Raw genomic sequence first — 12,486 nt, 5'->3', positions numbered from 1 at the left:
ATTTCAAAACTGTACTTGGATAAATGCACTTAGCTACTTTCTATCACTGTCCATAGGTTTTCACAAAACGTAAGTAAAACAGATTTTATATGGTTTCATGCCAAGAGCCACAGTAGGCAGCTGTAATTAGATTATAATGGTCATTACAAAGATTCATTCTTCCAGGTAGGCTCTGGATTTGAATGTAATCTGGGATTTGGTGGCTCAGTGCTGAGTAGTGTGGAAACCCAGGAACTAGCCTGCAGTTACCTTATGTACAATACCATATGATGGCTAGTGGCCCAGAGTGCTAATGCCTGAAAATTTATACATGTGAGAAAGAGAGATTACACGAGTAGTTATGTAATCTTAGTGTCATGCTGGCCGTAACAGTCTGGTAATTATAGATGTGCCTGAAGGATTACTGCCTGTGAACTGGGAGACCATTTTTCACTTCCAGTATGTTATTTTCAAGGACTTTGTTGGAAGTAAGATCTCAAGAATATCGTTGTCAGACTCTGGAAGTACTTTGAAGTACTTTACATCTCGATTTAGACCTAAACAAAGAGATGAAATTAGGAAACGCTTACAAAAGACAAGAGGTTAAAATGAAACAAAAATGGCTGAATTAGCTAACAGTCCTATGCTATTATGTAAACGTCCCAGCTGACTTCTGTCAGTCACACACATACAAACGCATGCTCCTCGCTCAGGTGTACACACATGTCATGAGGTAAGCTCATCTCGTCACTCATTCTTTATTAATATAGGATTACATTTATTCTCAATCCCAAACATACTCCTCACAGAAGTACACGCACTGTCTGCCAGGGACCTTCAAAGGTAGCAAGGCAGTCAGGTAGCTGCGTGCCACCAGCTGGAGTCAAAGGGGTTTCATCCTTTTTTCCGATCACAAGCCCGTGGAGGCCTGCTCATCTGGCTGCTAACCACCTGCTTTACCACACATTAGAGGGATTTCTCTCAGCCAAGGACACACCACCACTTTGTAAATCCAGTTTCATGAAGGTAAGACATGAAATTAATCTTCTTCTAATTAGGGCAAGACATTAACAAGTGATAACAATCCCATTAAGAAAACCTGGTTTGTATTAATCACTTACTGATAAGCTGTTTGCCTTCACATGTACACAACCATATCTACTATGAGTCGCACTCACTTAAACAGACTATGCTGATTATAATGAATCTGCTATAAAAGTTTATTATTTCAGAGGATTTTTGCCTTAGGAAGATCATCTGCATCCAAAATGAAGAAAAAAATTCCAGTATGTGTTTGTGAATGATTTCCAAATATTTCTAAAGCCTTTTTTTTTTATATTTACTATTTATTTACTTTGGCTTTGTCTTTATATTCCAATATAATTTAAAAAAAACACTCAATATGAGCTAACTTAAAGTAATAGTGTGATAAAGTGAATGACTGATATAGTTACAAAGGAAGTCGGTTTTTCTTTTTCTAGTTAAACTCCAACAATCTTGTCCATCTTTCCCAGATGTTTCCTTGGTCTGCTGTTTTCTCCCTTGAACCCAAAGTTCCCGGCCAGCGGACAACTGAGGAGTTGGTGACCAATACGCTGATGTTGGAGCTGGGTGCCATGGTGAAGCACACTGAACGCATCCGTTTAGAGCGGGCTACAGAGGGTCGTCGCCGTCGGCGCAGCTCCTCCTCCACAGCTGACTACAGCTGGCTGGCCAACACACCGACCCCACAGCCCTACGAGCTGACACCCAATGATCTGCTGGAGCTGCAGGACCTCTGTGCCAAAATTCCTCCTGCACAGTGCGGTCCTGTCATCGTCAGGTGATGAAGACAGAAACAAAGATAGATGTACAGATTATAAAAAATGAGAAAAAGCAAGAGAAGAGAGAAATGCAGGGTTTTCAGTCTAATTCCTGTAACACCTTTAACATGGAAAGAAAGCTGATGCTCTTATATCTCCACTCTTTGTTCATGTCCTAAAAGTTAAATGCCCATGAACCCAACCAGAGATCCTCAGCAAGTGCCCAAATACTGAATTTGTTGATCAAAGATGTAACTGGCAGATTACTCCATAATAGAAACAATCATTAATTACACTCAGTAATGGGAGTAGTGGTGGCAATCCAGCAGTCCATCACTGCCCTCTTTTTTGCTGGTCAGGCCGTGTCTGCTTTGTCTTAACTGTTCATTCATGTGGTTTTCCTAATTACCACAGTTCTTTGTGCCACTACAGGTTCAGGAGGCTAGTGTCGCAGATGGAGCCTGAGGTTCACGAGGTTCCCCGGCTGTTTCGCACAGTGCTGCGTGACTGCATGGACGAGATGAACAAAAACGAAGACATTCAGAGGGAGGACACAGTATTTGAAAAGCAGCAACGCAGCAAGAGCCTCTCCTTTGTAACCTTCCGCACAAAATTTCGCACGGGGCATTTATTTAAGGGCAGTGGCATGAGAGGCTCCAGGGGGAACCTGCAGCAGCAGGTGGATTGGTCTGATGAGGAGGAGGATGGTGAAGGGGAGGAGGAGGCCATCAAAGCCAGGGCCAGAAAGGGAAGAAGCAGGAGTATGCCAGAGATCACCCCTGTGGAGCAGAGTGCTCAGGGGTGAACGTAGGGAGGAAGAGTCGGTGAGAAATAATCCTGAGGGGATGGTGGGAGGGAGGGAAGGAGCACCTATTGAAACATTTTGGCAGGGGGGAAATAACTGGGAAGAGTAAAACGGGGGAAAGTGGGCTTAAATTGTAGAGGGTCAACATATTTATGGGGAGAGTAAAATAGATAATCTTATGGAAAGAGGGACATGTCAGAAAAACTAGAAAAATTGACATCTATGGTGAGTCCAGAAGGCCTGTTAGGATACCAAAATGGAACAAGGCCTCCTAGGGTAAAAAGTCAATTCAAAACCAGCCCAGAGGAAAAGACTATCAAATGAAGGGAAGAATCATAACCGGCCTATTCTTCCACAGGACAGCCAGAATTGCTCATCGGTTTTGCCACCTGAATGCATCTTATTACAGTTGAAGAAATGAATAATTATTAACAATCTTTAAAGGAACTTGAATATGTGCAAAACTTGAGACAGTCCATTCAATAGTTTTGAAATTGTCAGGTGGGAACTGTGAAATTTAATGGCTGTTTCAAGTGTATGTGAAATCAAAAAAATGTCATCTGAGCTCTCAGAAGAACAGCACCCAATGAAACATATTCAGGTCTCATGAAGTGTCTTTTTAAAAACATGTTATGTAACAGGCAGGACAGCCGACTTCTGCAGTAAATGGGACGGGAGTTCAGCTCAGGTCACTTGTCTGTATAATCAGCAGCTGTAGTCTGGCTCTGGATCCTCAGTTCAGTTAGAGAGGGCTCTTATAGCATATCCATAATACATGTTACTTGGGGAAATAAATATACAATGTTCTTGTCATTTCTATGTGATTAAAATGTTTCATTTTTCACAGAAATGTCTGGTTTTTGGTTTAAATTATAGATACAGTTTAGCTGAGACTAAATGGCACCAGGGTTTACAACATTCTTCCAAGGTTAGCAGCCTTGGAGCCTTCCTACAACAGGACTGAAAGATGTATGGACCTTAGTAATGTCATGTTTGAGAAGCCTATAAATATTTATATGTAAATCTATCCTGGCTGTGTACTGTGATAAATGAAAGAGGAAATACCACCATGTATCTGTGGTGTAAACATGTTGAATATAAACTTCAGTGTTTTAACACCTACCTGACAACGAGCCTTAATAATTATACCACTGTTGAATAATCCACTTATCACAACAATATCTCATTAATGCCAGCATCCCCTTATTTTATTAATATGCACTTTATCAGTACATCATCATCACTATTTGCACTTTATACATTGAAGTCAAGGCATTTGGCTAAAAAAAAAAAGAAAAAAAAAAAAGGGAAAAATAGGAAGAGTGCTTCTTTCTTCTTAAAAGGCTGCAGTCATTTAAATAATAACCTGTACAGTAGCTAAAGAGGGGAAGCAATTGCAAAAATGACATCCAATCAGACACTTCCAGGTAATCTACCAGATTTAAGTCAGCTCAGAGGATTTTCACAACCAGTGCCACCCTTTCAAAAGTATGATCTCAAACCTGCACTCTGTGCAGATGCTTGACCCCTGCTGATCTCTCTCTGCGGAACTCAGAGTGAGAGGTTATCACTTTTCCAACCATCCAACCTGCCTAATGGTCGGTAACCAAAATTGACTATAAAAACTGTTGTTGCTCAGCGTTTTGTACAGTTTGTGCCTGAATTATTCGTCAAAGTTCCCTTCTGCTGGCTCTAACTGCCTTCTTGCGCCTTCAGGACACAAAATGCTGGACCAGACCTAGTGTCTCTGTATCGTGTCACAGTTTGAGTTGAGTACCCTTTTGGCAAATAAATTTTGAAAGCAAAACAGAATATAACTGGATAAAAAGATTTCACATCATAACAATGCTGGTAAGTGAAGAACTGATAAATGAGTCAATAAGACACAAACCAAGGAGCAAAATAATCTTGAGAATGAACTCCAATTCTATTTGGCTTTTAAATAATAATAGATGACGTGGTAAATGGGGTAAACAAAAAAAAAAAAAAGAAAATTAAAAAGACAGTTTGCAGAATCAAACCATTAAATTGTAGCCATTTTGATTAAATGTTTATGAATAGTTGGTCAAAGTACAATACAGAGCAGTTCTCTGCCCTGTATACGGATGTGGGGATTTTAGATCATTTGTTCTCTTTATGTGAAGTGTAGAGTTCTCCAAGCGAAGAGTCCAACATCCTCACTCTTCACTGAACTGTCTGATTAATAGTGAGTCTGTATCTTGGGAATAATCGACAAGTCTGTATTGATCTGAGTGGATCCCAAGTGTCCACCAAACCGTTACTTTGATAAAGAAGTCTGTCCTTCAAATATATAATCTGGACATGTCGTCTCAGTCCAGCTTTAGTTTTACTTTCCCTCTTTCAAAGTGCTCTTCTCTGTCTTCTTAGACAGATCCCTTCATCATCCTTCTTTAGGCGAAGAACACAACAAAGATGATGAAGAAGATGATGAGGACGAGAAAGATCTTGATCATCAGCCAGCGATTTGAGGAGACTGATTGGAAGTATTTGAGGATTTCTGTGTGTGCGGCCTCCACGTTCAGCTGGGTGTCCTCCACGTTAGCATCAATCCTGTAAGAGGGGACAAGCAGAGACCTCAGTGAGACAGAACTTTTAGAAACATGGAAAAAGTACCTCATCAAAGAATTTCATCCAAAAAAAATAAAAAGCACTACATTTTTTTTTGCGTAAAACCATGTATCATCTCATCACTCACATGACAGCTGTACTATTTAAAACATTCTTTATGTCCTTTGTTTCTGGAAGAGCTTTTTTCTCAATCATCCCTTTACTTATAACTCAATCTTACCTCTGGATGGTCTCCTCTTGCTCCTTGACCATGTGTGCCAGCTGCTGGAAAATGGAGCCTAATTCCACAATGGTGCTCTCAATATTCTGCATAGTGTCGGCACGGCTCTGGATGTATGAGTCCTGTGATGACATAATCATCGTGATTTTAAAAAGCACAAAAACAAGTACAATTTATCTGATCATGTTTCCCACCAAAGGTTTTAGATTAGGTTTTATTTTTTGCCAAAGTTAACAGTGGACATGTTTCTAAGTTATACTGATAACAAAATAATAATGTCTATCAATTGATTAAAAAAATTTAATATATTTTGCCGTTTTCTCTGCCAGTAAATTTCAAAGAAACTTTCTTTTACACTGAACTCTTGATTAACGCATAAGCATTCTCCATCTACCTGACAAACAGACACCAACTGTTTACCTGCTCATCAACAAGCTGGAGTTGCAAGGGGTTGCTGTGGGAGTCCATATCGATGGCCACATCCCCCATACTCCGGGACTCATCCTGCATCAGGACTGAGCTCTCTGAGGGGAGACAACAACAACAACAACACAAACATATGTGTAACAAAATCAAAGAGAAGTCCTCACTGGTAGAGGGGAATAGCAGAAAGAACAGCGGGCACATACAGTAGCTATTCATACCCGCTGGGAGAGTCAAGCGTTCCAGGGAAATACCTTTTAAATTTGAGGTTGTATAGCCCTGGTAGTCATTGCGCGGCTCGCGAGCTGCATGCGGCTCCTGGGCCCCTTTTTTGCGGCTCCCTAAAATATTTTTTGATTTTTGCATTATAGAGGACCAAATACAGTAATAATCATTCACAAGGACTTCGAGCAGTTCCCTATTACATTAGCTGTTCAAAATACACTGCCGGTAAATGTTCTTGTATGTTTTTGGCTAAATTTCAACAAATCCTCCTGTTGTAAATAATCAAAACATATTGTTATTATTGTAATACTGAGTAATAAGCATGTGTTTACTAATTAACCTCCATTGTTGTTTCAAAGATATCTACCTATACTAGCTACACTTTCATCATAACAGTATAATTTGTACATTATTAATTACTATTAGCTGCAGACACAATGAACATGTCAAGCAGTTATTTCATGTACAGCAGCCTAGTTACAGTTTTGCAAGATAATTTTCAATAAGATATGTATCATCCAATACAGCAAAATACTATAAATATGTTATGTTTGAGGTTATTTTATTGCAGGGTTTATCATATTAACATATTATTGAGCACAATATTTGAAATTTAGCAAAAAACGCTGGAATATAAGCTGTTTGTGAACATTTCACTGGCAGTGTCAGTGCCTGCACAGGAACCATCTTGGCTCTCGGTGCTAAATAGAGAGTCTCTGGTAAGTAGCCTGTTAAGCAAAACGTGTAGCTATTTATTTAACAAAATGGTAAAATAAGCACGAGCCAGAAATATCGAACATTGCCAAAAAAAAAAACAAAAATCAAAACAAACAATAAAGGCGTGTTCACTCTATTACAGTTTTTAAAACTACCAGCACAATGTTCATATTCGATGGACAGATGAAGAGTGGACACTACAACTGATTTCTAAAGTTGGGAAATGTTCGATTTTTCAGAGGAACACAGTTTATGGGGGTTGGGTCTGTGCTGCACGTGCAGGCACACCAGTCAGAATGAAACCAGAACAAGATCAGCATATTACAATATGAATTTACTGCTACCTTTTACCTATCTGTGCTGCAGGACATTATTCTTAAGTTGTGACCTGCAACGCTGCTGCTGCTTGTTGGCAGGGAGAAAATGTTTCATGTGCACAAAATGTGTCTGAGGCAAAACATTTCCCGCAAAACGACAAAAGAGTGAACACACCCTTATGAAGCCTCAACAGCATGCTTTGTTTACCTATTGGTTCTATTACTTTAATGCAAGACCCTTGTAAAAAATGAAACACTACAAGCATGAACTGATACATGTGGACAGACTTACTGAAGTTGTTGGCCATCATAGGAGAGGTCGAGACAGGAGGCTGGGAGAACTGCTCTCTCCTGCTGCGCTGCTGCTTCAGGTTCTGCAGAAAAAGAAAAAAAAAGGGTGGAGGGTTGTTAATGTGGGTGAAATGAAACCTGAATCCAATTCAGGTGTAATTTAGGTACGCTTCTCACCTCTGTTCGGACTTCTAAGACTGATTTGAAGTCATTGGACATTGAAGCCAGTTTTGACTGTGGAAAACAAAAGACAAAGTGAAACACAATGCAGCCTCTAAGCTGTGTACATTTGTCAACAACAACAACAAGTGTCAACAAGAATTCTACATTTTCTGACGTCATAATGTATGAGACACATGAAATAACATCTGATTTATATCTCTCTGAAGCAAAACACAATTTAATCAACGTTTCACTAAATGATAATATAAAAATTTTAAAGAATGTTTTTTTATTTTTCTCAAAATTCTTGCCATATGTGGCAAAAAAAAGAAGAAGAAAAAAAAAACAAACAAAAAACAACACTCTCCATAAAGTATCTACCAGGATTTAAACACCTCCAGGCACAGGGACCTGATGATGAAATGTAACACAATATGAATTAGACCTAACTGAACACACCTGTAATGACACCACTATGGTGTTGGAGTGGGTTTGGATATGTCGGCCACCCGGAGCACCGCGGGATCTCACCAGGTCCTGCAGCTGTGCTATCTGTTTGTTTAGACTGTTGATGTCCTAAAAATGTAAACACAAGAAAGTTGAGAAAAAACAAATTGCTATGTACAGGACTGTATATGGCTGTTCCAGTCAATATTTTTGCAAAAACAAATTTTATGCAATGTTCAACTGACTTGTTTAATGATGTATGTTAGCTCCTCAATCTCCACTGCCTTGTCGTCAAAAAGAGATTTTCTTTTAGCCACTACAACATTAAGATGGACAAAAATATAGCATCAGCACATTGGAAGGTCACGTGCACAAACACACTGAAGATGTTACATTTTAATTATGTTAAAATAACTTTAAACAAACACTTACAAATAGTGAGCTTTTCCAGTTTGGCAAATGTATTGCTCAAGTCTTTTCCAATTCTCCTACAAGGAAATAAACAAAAGTTCAGCTGTCTTTGTCATAGTGGAAAATATGCTTGTTTGGACTCCTACCAAGAATTACATAAGAACTTAATCAATTTTTATCTGTCCTGTGTCTCCGCTGCTCATAGTCTGACAAATCAGTCCACTAAAAATTCATATCAATCTTTATTTACATTAAGACAATTACAGTATTTGTTGTACAAGTGAGATAATGTTGTAATTCACATGCACAAAAGATGAGAAGAACATAATATGTAAATACAATAGTGTAACATCAAAACCAGCATAAAAGCACATTCAGCAAATACAGTATTCATGAGCCATCAAAGAGAAAACCTAAGAGGAACTTACTTGGCCATAACTGTGAAGTCACTGCGCTGCCTAAGAGCACTGCTGGCTGGTTTACTGGGCTGGACTCCATTCTGTCAGAGAAGATGAAAAGCAGAATGTGATACTTAAAGAGAAAAAAAAGAGACAGAGATATAACCATGAAAATATCAAAACCAGGATACTCAACATCAATGTAGGACTAATCAATTGGTCAAATAACAGGGAATTGATTCTAATTTTGATCACCCGCTAACAATTTATTAAGTAGAAAATTCAACTTCCTCATTACAAGCTATTTTTTGATCGAACAAAAAGTATTTTCCATTCTCTATCACTATCAGAACTGCTAACTTGTGACCATAGTTTGTCTGATGCTGCCAATACCATCTGTGACATCTGCCAATAAATTCATAATATTGCCATCTTCACACACAACCAAACTAAAGTGCTTTTGCTTAGGGACCTTCAAATTTGTCTTTTAAACAACAGTACCCAATATATGTATGGAGTTGATCATTTTACAGTTGAAAAATAATGGATTATATGAGACTGTTTCTGAAATACTTCAAACTTGTCCTTCCAACACACACATTGATATCAATGTTTTTCTGATGACTAATATCAGCAGATATGTTGTGGACAGAAATCACTGTGGTATAGACAGCAGGTCTTATTTTCTAGCAACAGATTTTGATACAGTATTAAAAAGGTCTTAAGTAGACATCACTGTCATTGGAAACCCTGATTTATGTGTTTTGTCTTGATACATAAACTACATAAATCTGCATTCAACCTTTGTGAAACAAAAACCTGGTGTGGAAAGGGGCGTAAACAAGGAACCAAAACCAAAAGTAGCCAAACCAAAATAAAATCAACGCCACAAAAATCTACTGTGAAAACACGAGTGTACCCGCGGTGTAAATCACACAAAAAAACAGAGAAACCATACCTGTCTGCCCTGGAGAGATTTACAAGCCGACTGAAACTCGAGCGTCCGGTCACGGCACGTCATCTTGCCGCCGGGAAAGGACCACCTGTCCGCTGTAGACCAGAAACCACCTGGGAAGACCCGGGTCCTACTGTGCTATATGTGCTGGGCGAACTGTTATACCTCTTGGTGTCACAGCCAAGGTGGGGTATCCTTCATGGACATATGCACACACATGTCTGTGGAAAAAAACAAGATATAGACGGACAGTCTGAAATGAATTGACCGGGTAAAACACACACAGTCCCAGCAGGTAGTGCCTCAGGTTGAGAAACCAGCCGGTAACGGCAGCTAACAGGTCCGTATGCTAACATAAACACGACGCCGACTGAACCTCATCCACCAAACAACAAACAACTAACACAGCTCACAAATAAAGACACGGGTTAAATAAACGAGCTAAATATACATTTCATTAGATAACGATTATCCCAAACCTGGACCCGCTTTGTGTGTAGAGGCCGCCTATCACGACACAGCTGATCCCGGCCTGACCGGCTAACAGGCTAACGTTAGCCTCTAAAAGATGACCGTCTCAGCTACTTTACTTTGGTCAGACCCGACCTAAACCGACCCTGTGAGGCTCAGACCTACTTTAAAGACAAACATCGATTAGTTCCAACTTGCCTGATTCAATATCCCTTCATATTTCGAGAGCTCTCGATGCTTCTGGTGAAAACTAGTCAATCCAGGAGTTAAAGTTCCGATCCGGGTCGTTTCCGGCATTGACGTCACTGCCACGTCTACTTTACCGAGGCGGAAAATCCCTGCAGTTACAGCAGACCGCCAGCAGGGGGCCACATGGTCCGCACGTCTCCTGCTCAGGGGGCACATACACTAGTTTAGCTAGTCAAATGACTTAAAATGTTTCCTGTGAGAGCAGAGCGGTGGATTAGTGGCTTGCACTGTTGCCTCACAGCAAGAAATTTTCTGGGTCGAAACCCCCGTCTTTGCGTGGGTTTTCTCCAGGTACTTTCCTCCCAGATTGTATGTCAGGTTGATTAGTGACTATAAATTGCCCAAAGGAGTGAGTGTGAGTGTGTGAGGTAATAGATATTTACTGGGACACAACCAGTTCTAAAAGGTTTTTACTGCTCTGGTTACTGAGATTTCAAACCTACACCTTTATTATTAGTGAAAACAGAAAAGACACCAAAATGCATAGTATCATATATGTCTGTCTCTAGGTGCTGTTATTCAGTAAAGTGCCCACCCCTGGCTGTACTTTGTTGTTTGTTTATGTATGTTGTTTAAGAATTTTATAGGATTTTGACCTAATAATATCTTTCGTATCTGGCTTTGATTTATTTGGTACTGGAAGAAAAAACATAAAACTCTAAAATCCCTCAAATACCCAAATTAAAGAATAAAAATACATACAGCTTAGCTCTAGAATAATGTGCCCTAACCTGTACCCTTATAAATTTTACTGTTGTACATTTTCTTGTCTTTGTTTACCCATGGACAAGTTATTTTGCTATGAGTGGCTGGACCCCTATTAATATCAGTTCCTCAACTCTCAGTGTTGTATACAGCCCTTCTTTGCATATTTTCTGTAATACTGTATGTTATTAGTCATAGTTTACCAATAGATGAACACAGCACCTCTCTTCCTTTAAGCAAAACATGATGTGTCATTAGTGATGCGTATGCCGGCATAGGAGAGTGAGACCAGCAGACAGACGGACAGAGACTGTGACTGGCTGTTGCCTCAGGTGGGGCAACCTGCAGGTATCACAAGAGAGCGAGATAAGATCCAGCAGGATCTCTGCTCTCCTCTCACTCCTACTGGTACCTGCATCCTCTACCTGACAGGACTGAGCATGCCAGACCACAACTATGCCCTCACCTATTTAACTGTTAGACCCTTAACCACAAAAACCCTTAGACTGCCACCATCCCCCTGTGCCCTGCACCAACCTGTACCCCTCATCTGCACTTCTCTTCACCTTTGACAACTCACTATAATCTTCCTAGCTTATCTCTTCTTCAGAAACACTCCCTTTATACTCTCACATAACATTTAATGTTTCAATCTGGTTTACTGAACAAAATTACCTTAGCAGGATAGAGTAGAATACTTTGTCCTTGTTCTTCTTACTTTTGATTTTAGTACATTTCTTCTATGCATCACACTTTATTGTTAAAAGACGCTGTATGTGATTTATTAATATCTGTTCTTATATTTATAACCAGGCTGGCAGCATGAGTAGAGTTATGAAAATGTGTTCTGTCCACTACATTGGACCAGATTAAACAGTTTAGAAAGTATTTCCATAACATTTGGGTCAAAAATTCCTTATCCCCCATGCTGTCCTCAGGATAAATTATAAATTTGATTAACAATATTTTGTCTATTGCCATCATACACTCAAAGTACTTATCTATGGGCATCTGGTGGGCTAATGTTTCATAGCAAAATATGTTGGTTTGTGACCAAGTGGGAATTATTAATATGCTGAACATGTTTAGACATTATATCTGCTGGACATCAGCATATTAGCATGTTGATGCTTAGCTGCTATTGTAGCATGGCTCTAGACTCTTAATATTATTAATGATTAGCTTGAAATCATGTAGCGTGTGTGTTTGTTAGTGTAAGAATATAAATATATAAATATATTTTGATGTCTTTTATATTCTGGATTATTACAGTTTTAACAAATTCTGGGAATTAAGCTTCATAAATTCAGTGTGACATGT

At 39.4% G+C, this 12,486-nt stretch overlaps 2 protein-coding genes across 3 annotated transcripts; one reads left to right on the top strand and one right to left on the bottom strand.

The window, feature by feature from the left end:
* The first annotated feature begins 1,493 nt into the window (after window positions 1–1,493).
* LOC113144826 (protein RD3) lies at window positions 1,494–2,586 on the top strand. Its single transcript, XM_026331068.1, has 2 exons — window positions 1,494–1,801; window positions 2,214–2,586. The coding sequence occupies exons 1-2, from the start codon at window positions 1,494–1,496 to the stop codon at window positions 2,584–2,586; spliced, it is 681 nt and encodes a 226-aa protein (XP_026186853.1).
* Window positions 2,587–3,767: 1,181 nt separating this feature from the next.
* On the bottom strand, window positions 3,768–9,959 carry stx5a (syntaxin 5A). 2 transcript variants are annotated; one of them, XM_026331033.1, is made up of 11 exons: window positions 9,745–9,959; window positions 8,817–8,887; window positions 8,410–8,465; window positions 8,223–8,293; window positions 7,990–8,106; window positions 7,546–7,602; window positions 7,370–7,451; window positions 6,073–6,159; window positions 5,816–5,919; window positions 5,396–5,517; window positions 3,768–5,157 (listed from the first exon to the last, which is right to left on the bottom strand). In XM_026331033.1, exons 1-11 carry the CDS (start codon window positions 9,805–9,807, stop codon window positions 4,998–5,000), a joined length of 990 nt encoding a protein of 329 aa, XP_026186818.1. In that variant the 5' UTR covers window positions 9,808–9,959; the 3' UTR covers window positions 3,768–4,997. The 2 variants fall into 2 exon arrangements, with proteins under 2 accessions (XP_026186818.1, XP_026186819.1); XM_026331034.1 differs by lacking the exon at window positions 6,073–6,159 and having other exon boundaries at window positions 4,998–5,157.
* Window positions 9,960–12,486: the final 2,527 nt, after the last annotated feature.

This window comes from Mastacembelus armatus, chromosome 10, assembly GCF_900324485.2.
Source record: "Mastacembelus armatus chromosome 10, fMasArm1.2, whole genome shotgun sequence".
Classification (NCBI taxonomy): Eukaryota; Metazoa; Chordata; class Actinopteri; order Synbranchiformes; family Mastacembelidae; genus Mastacembelus; species Mastacembelus armatus.
Note: the sequence above shows the minus strand (reverse complement) of the source record. Positions and strands in the feature narration are given on the sequence as shown.

What these genes read in the sequence shown, in the direction of transcription:
- stx5a (XM_026331033.1), bottom strand. Translation starts at nt 9,807, where the DNA reads ATGACGTGCCGTGACCGGACGCTCGAGTTTCAGTCGGCTTGTAAATCT. An exon ending in TACAACCTCAAATTTAAAAG is followed by an intron (nt 5,920 to 6,072) that starts GTATTTCCCTGG and finishes GTCTCCCCTCAG; the next exon opens with AGAGCTCAGTCCTGATGCAG. An exon ending in TCCAGCTTGTTGATGAGCAG is followed by an intron (nt 5,518 to 5,815) that starts GTAAACAGTTGG and finishes ATGTCATCACAG; the next exon opens with GACTCATACATCCAGAGCCG.
- LOC113144826 (XM_026331068.1), top strand. Translation starts at nt 1,494, where the DNA reads ATGTTTCCTTGGTCTGCTGTTTTCTCCCTTGAACCCAAAGTTCCCGGC. An exon ending in TGCGGTCCTGTCATCGTCAG is followed by an intron (nt 1,802 to 2,213) that starts GTGATGAAGACA and finishes GTGCCACTACAG; the next exon opens with GTTCAGGAGGCTAGTGTCGC.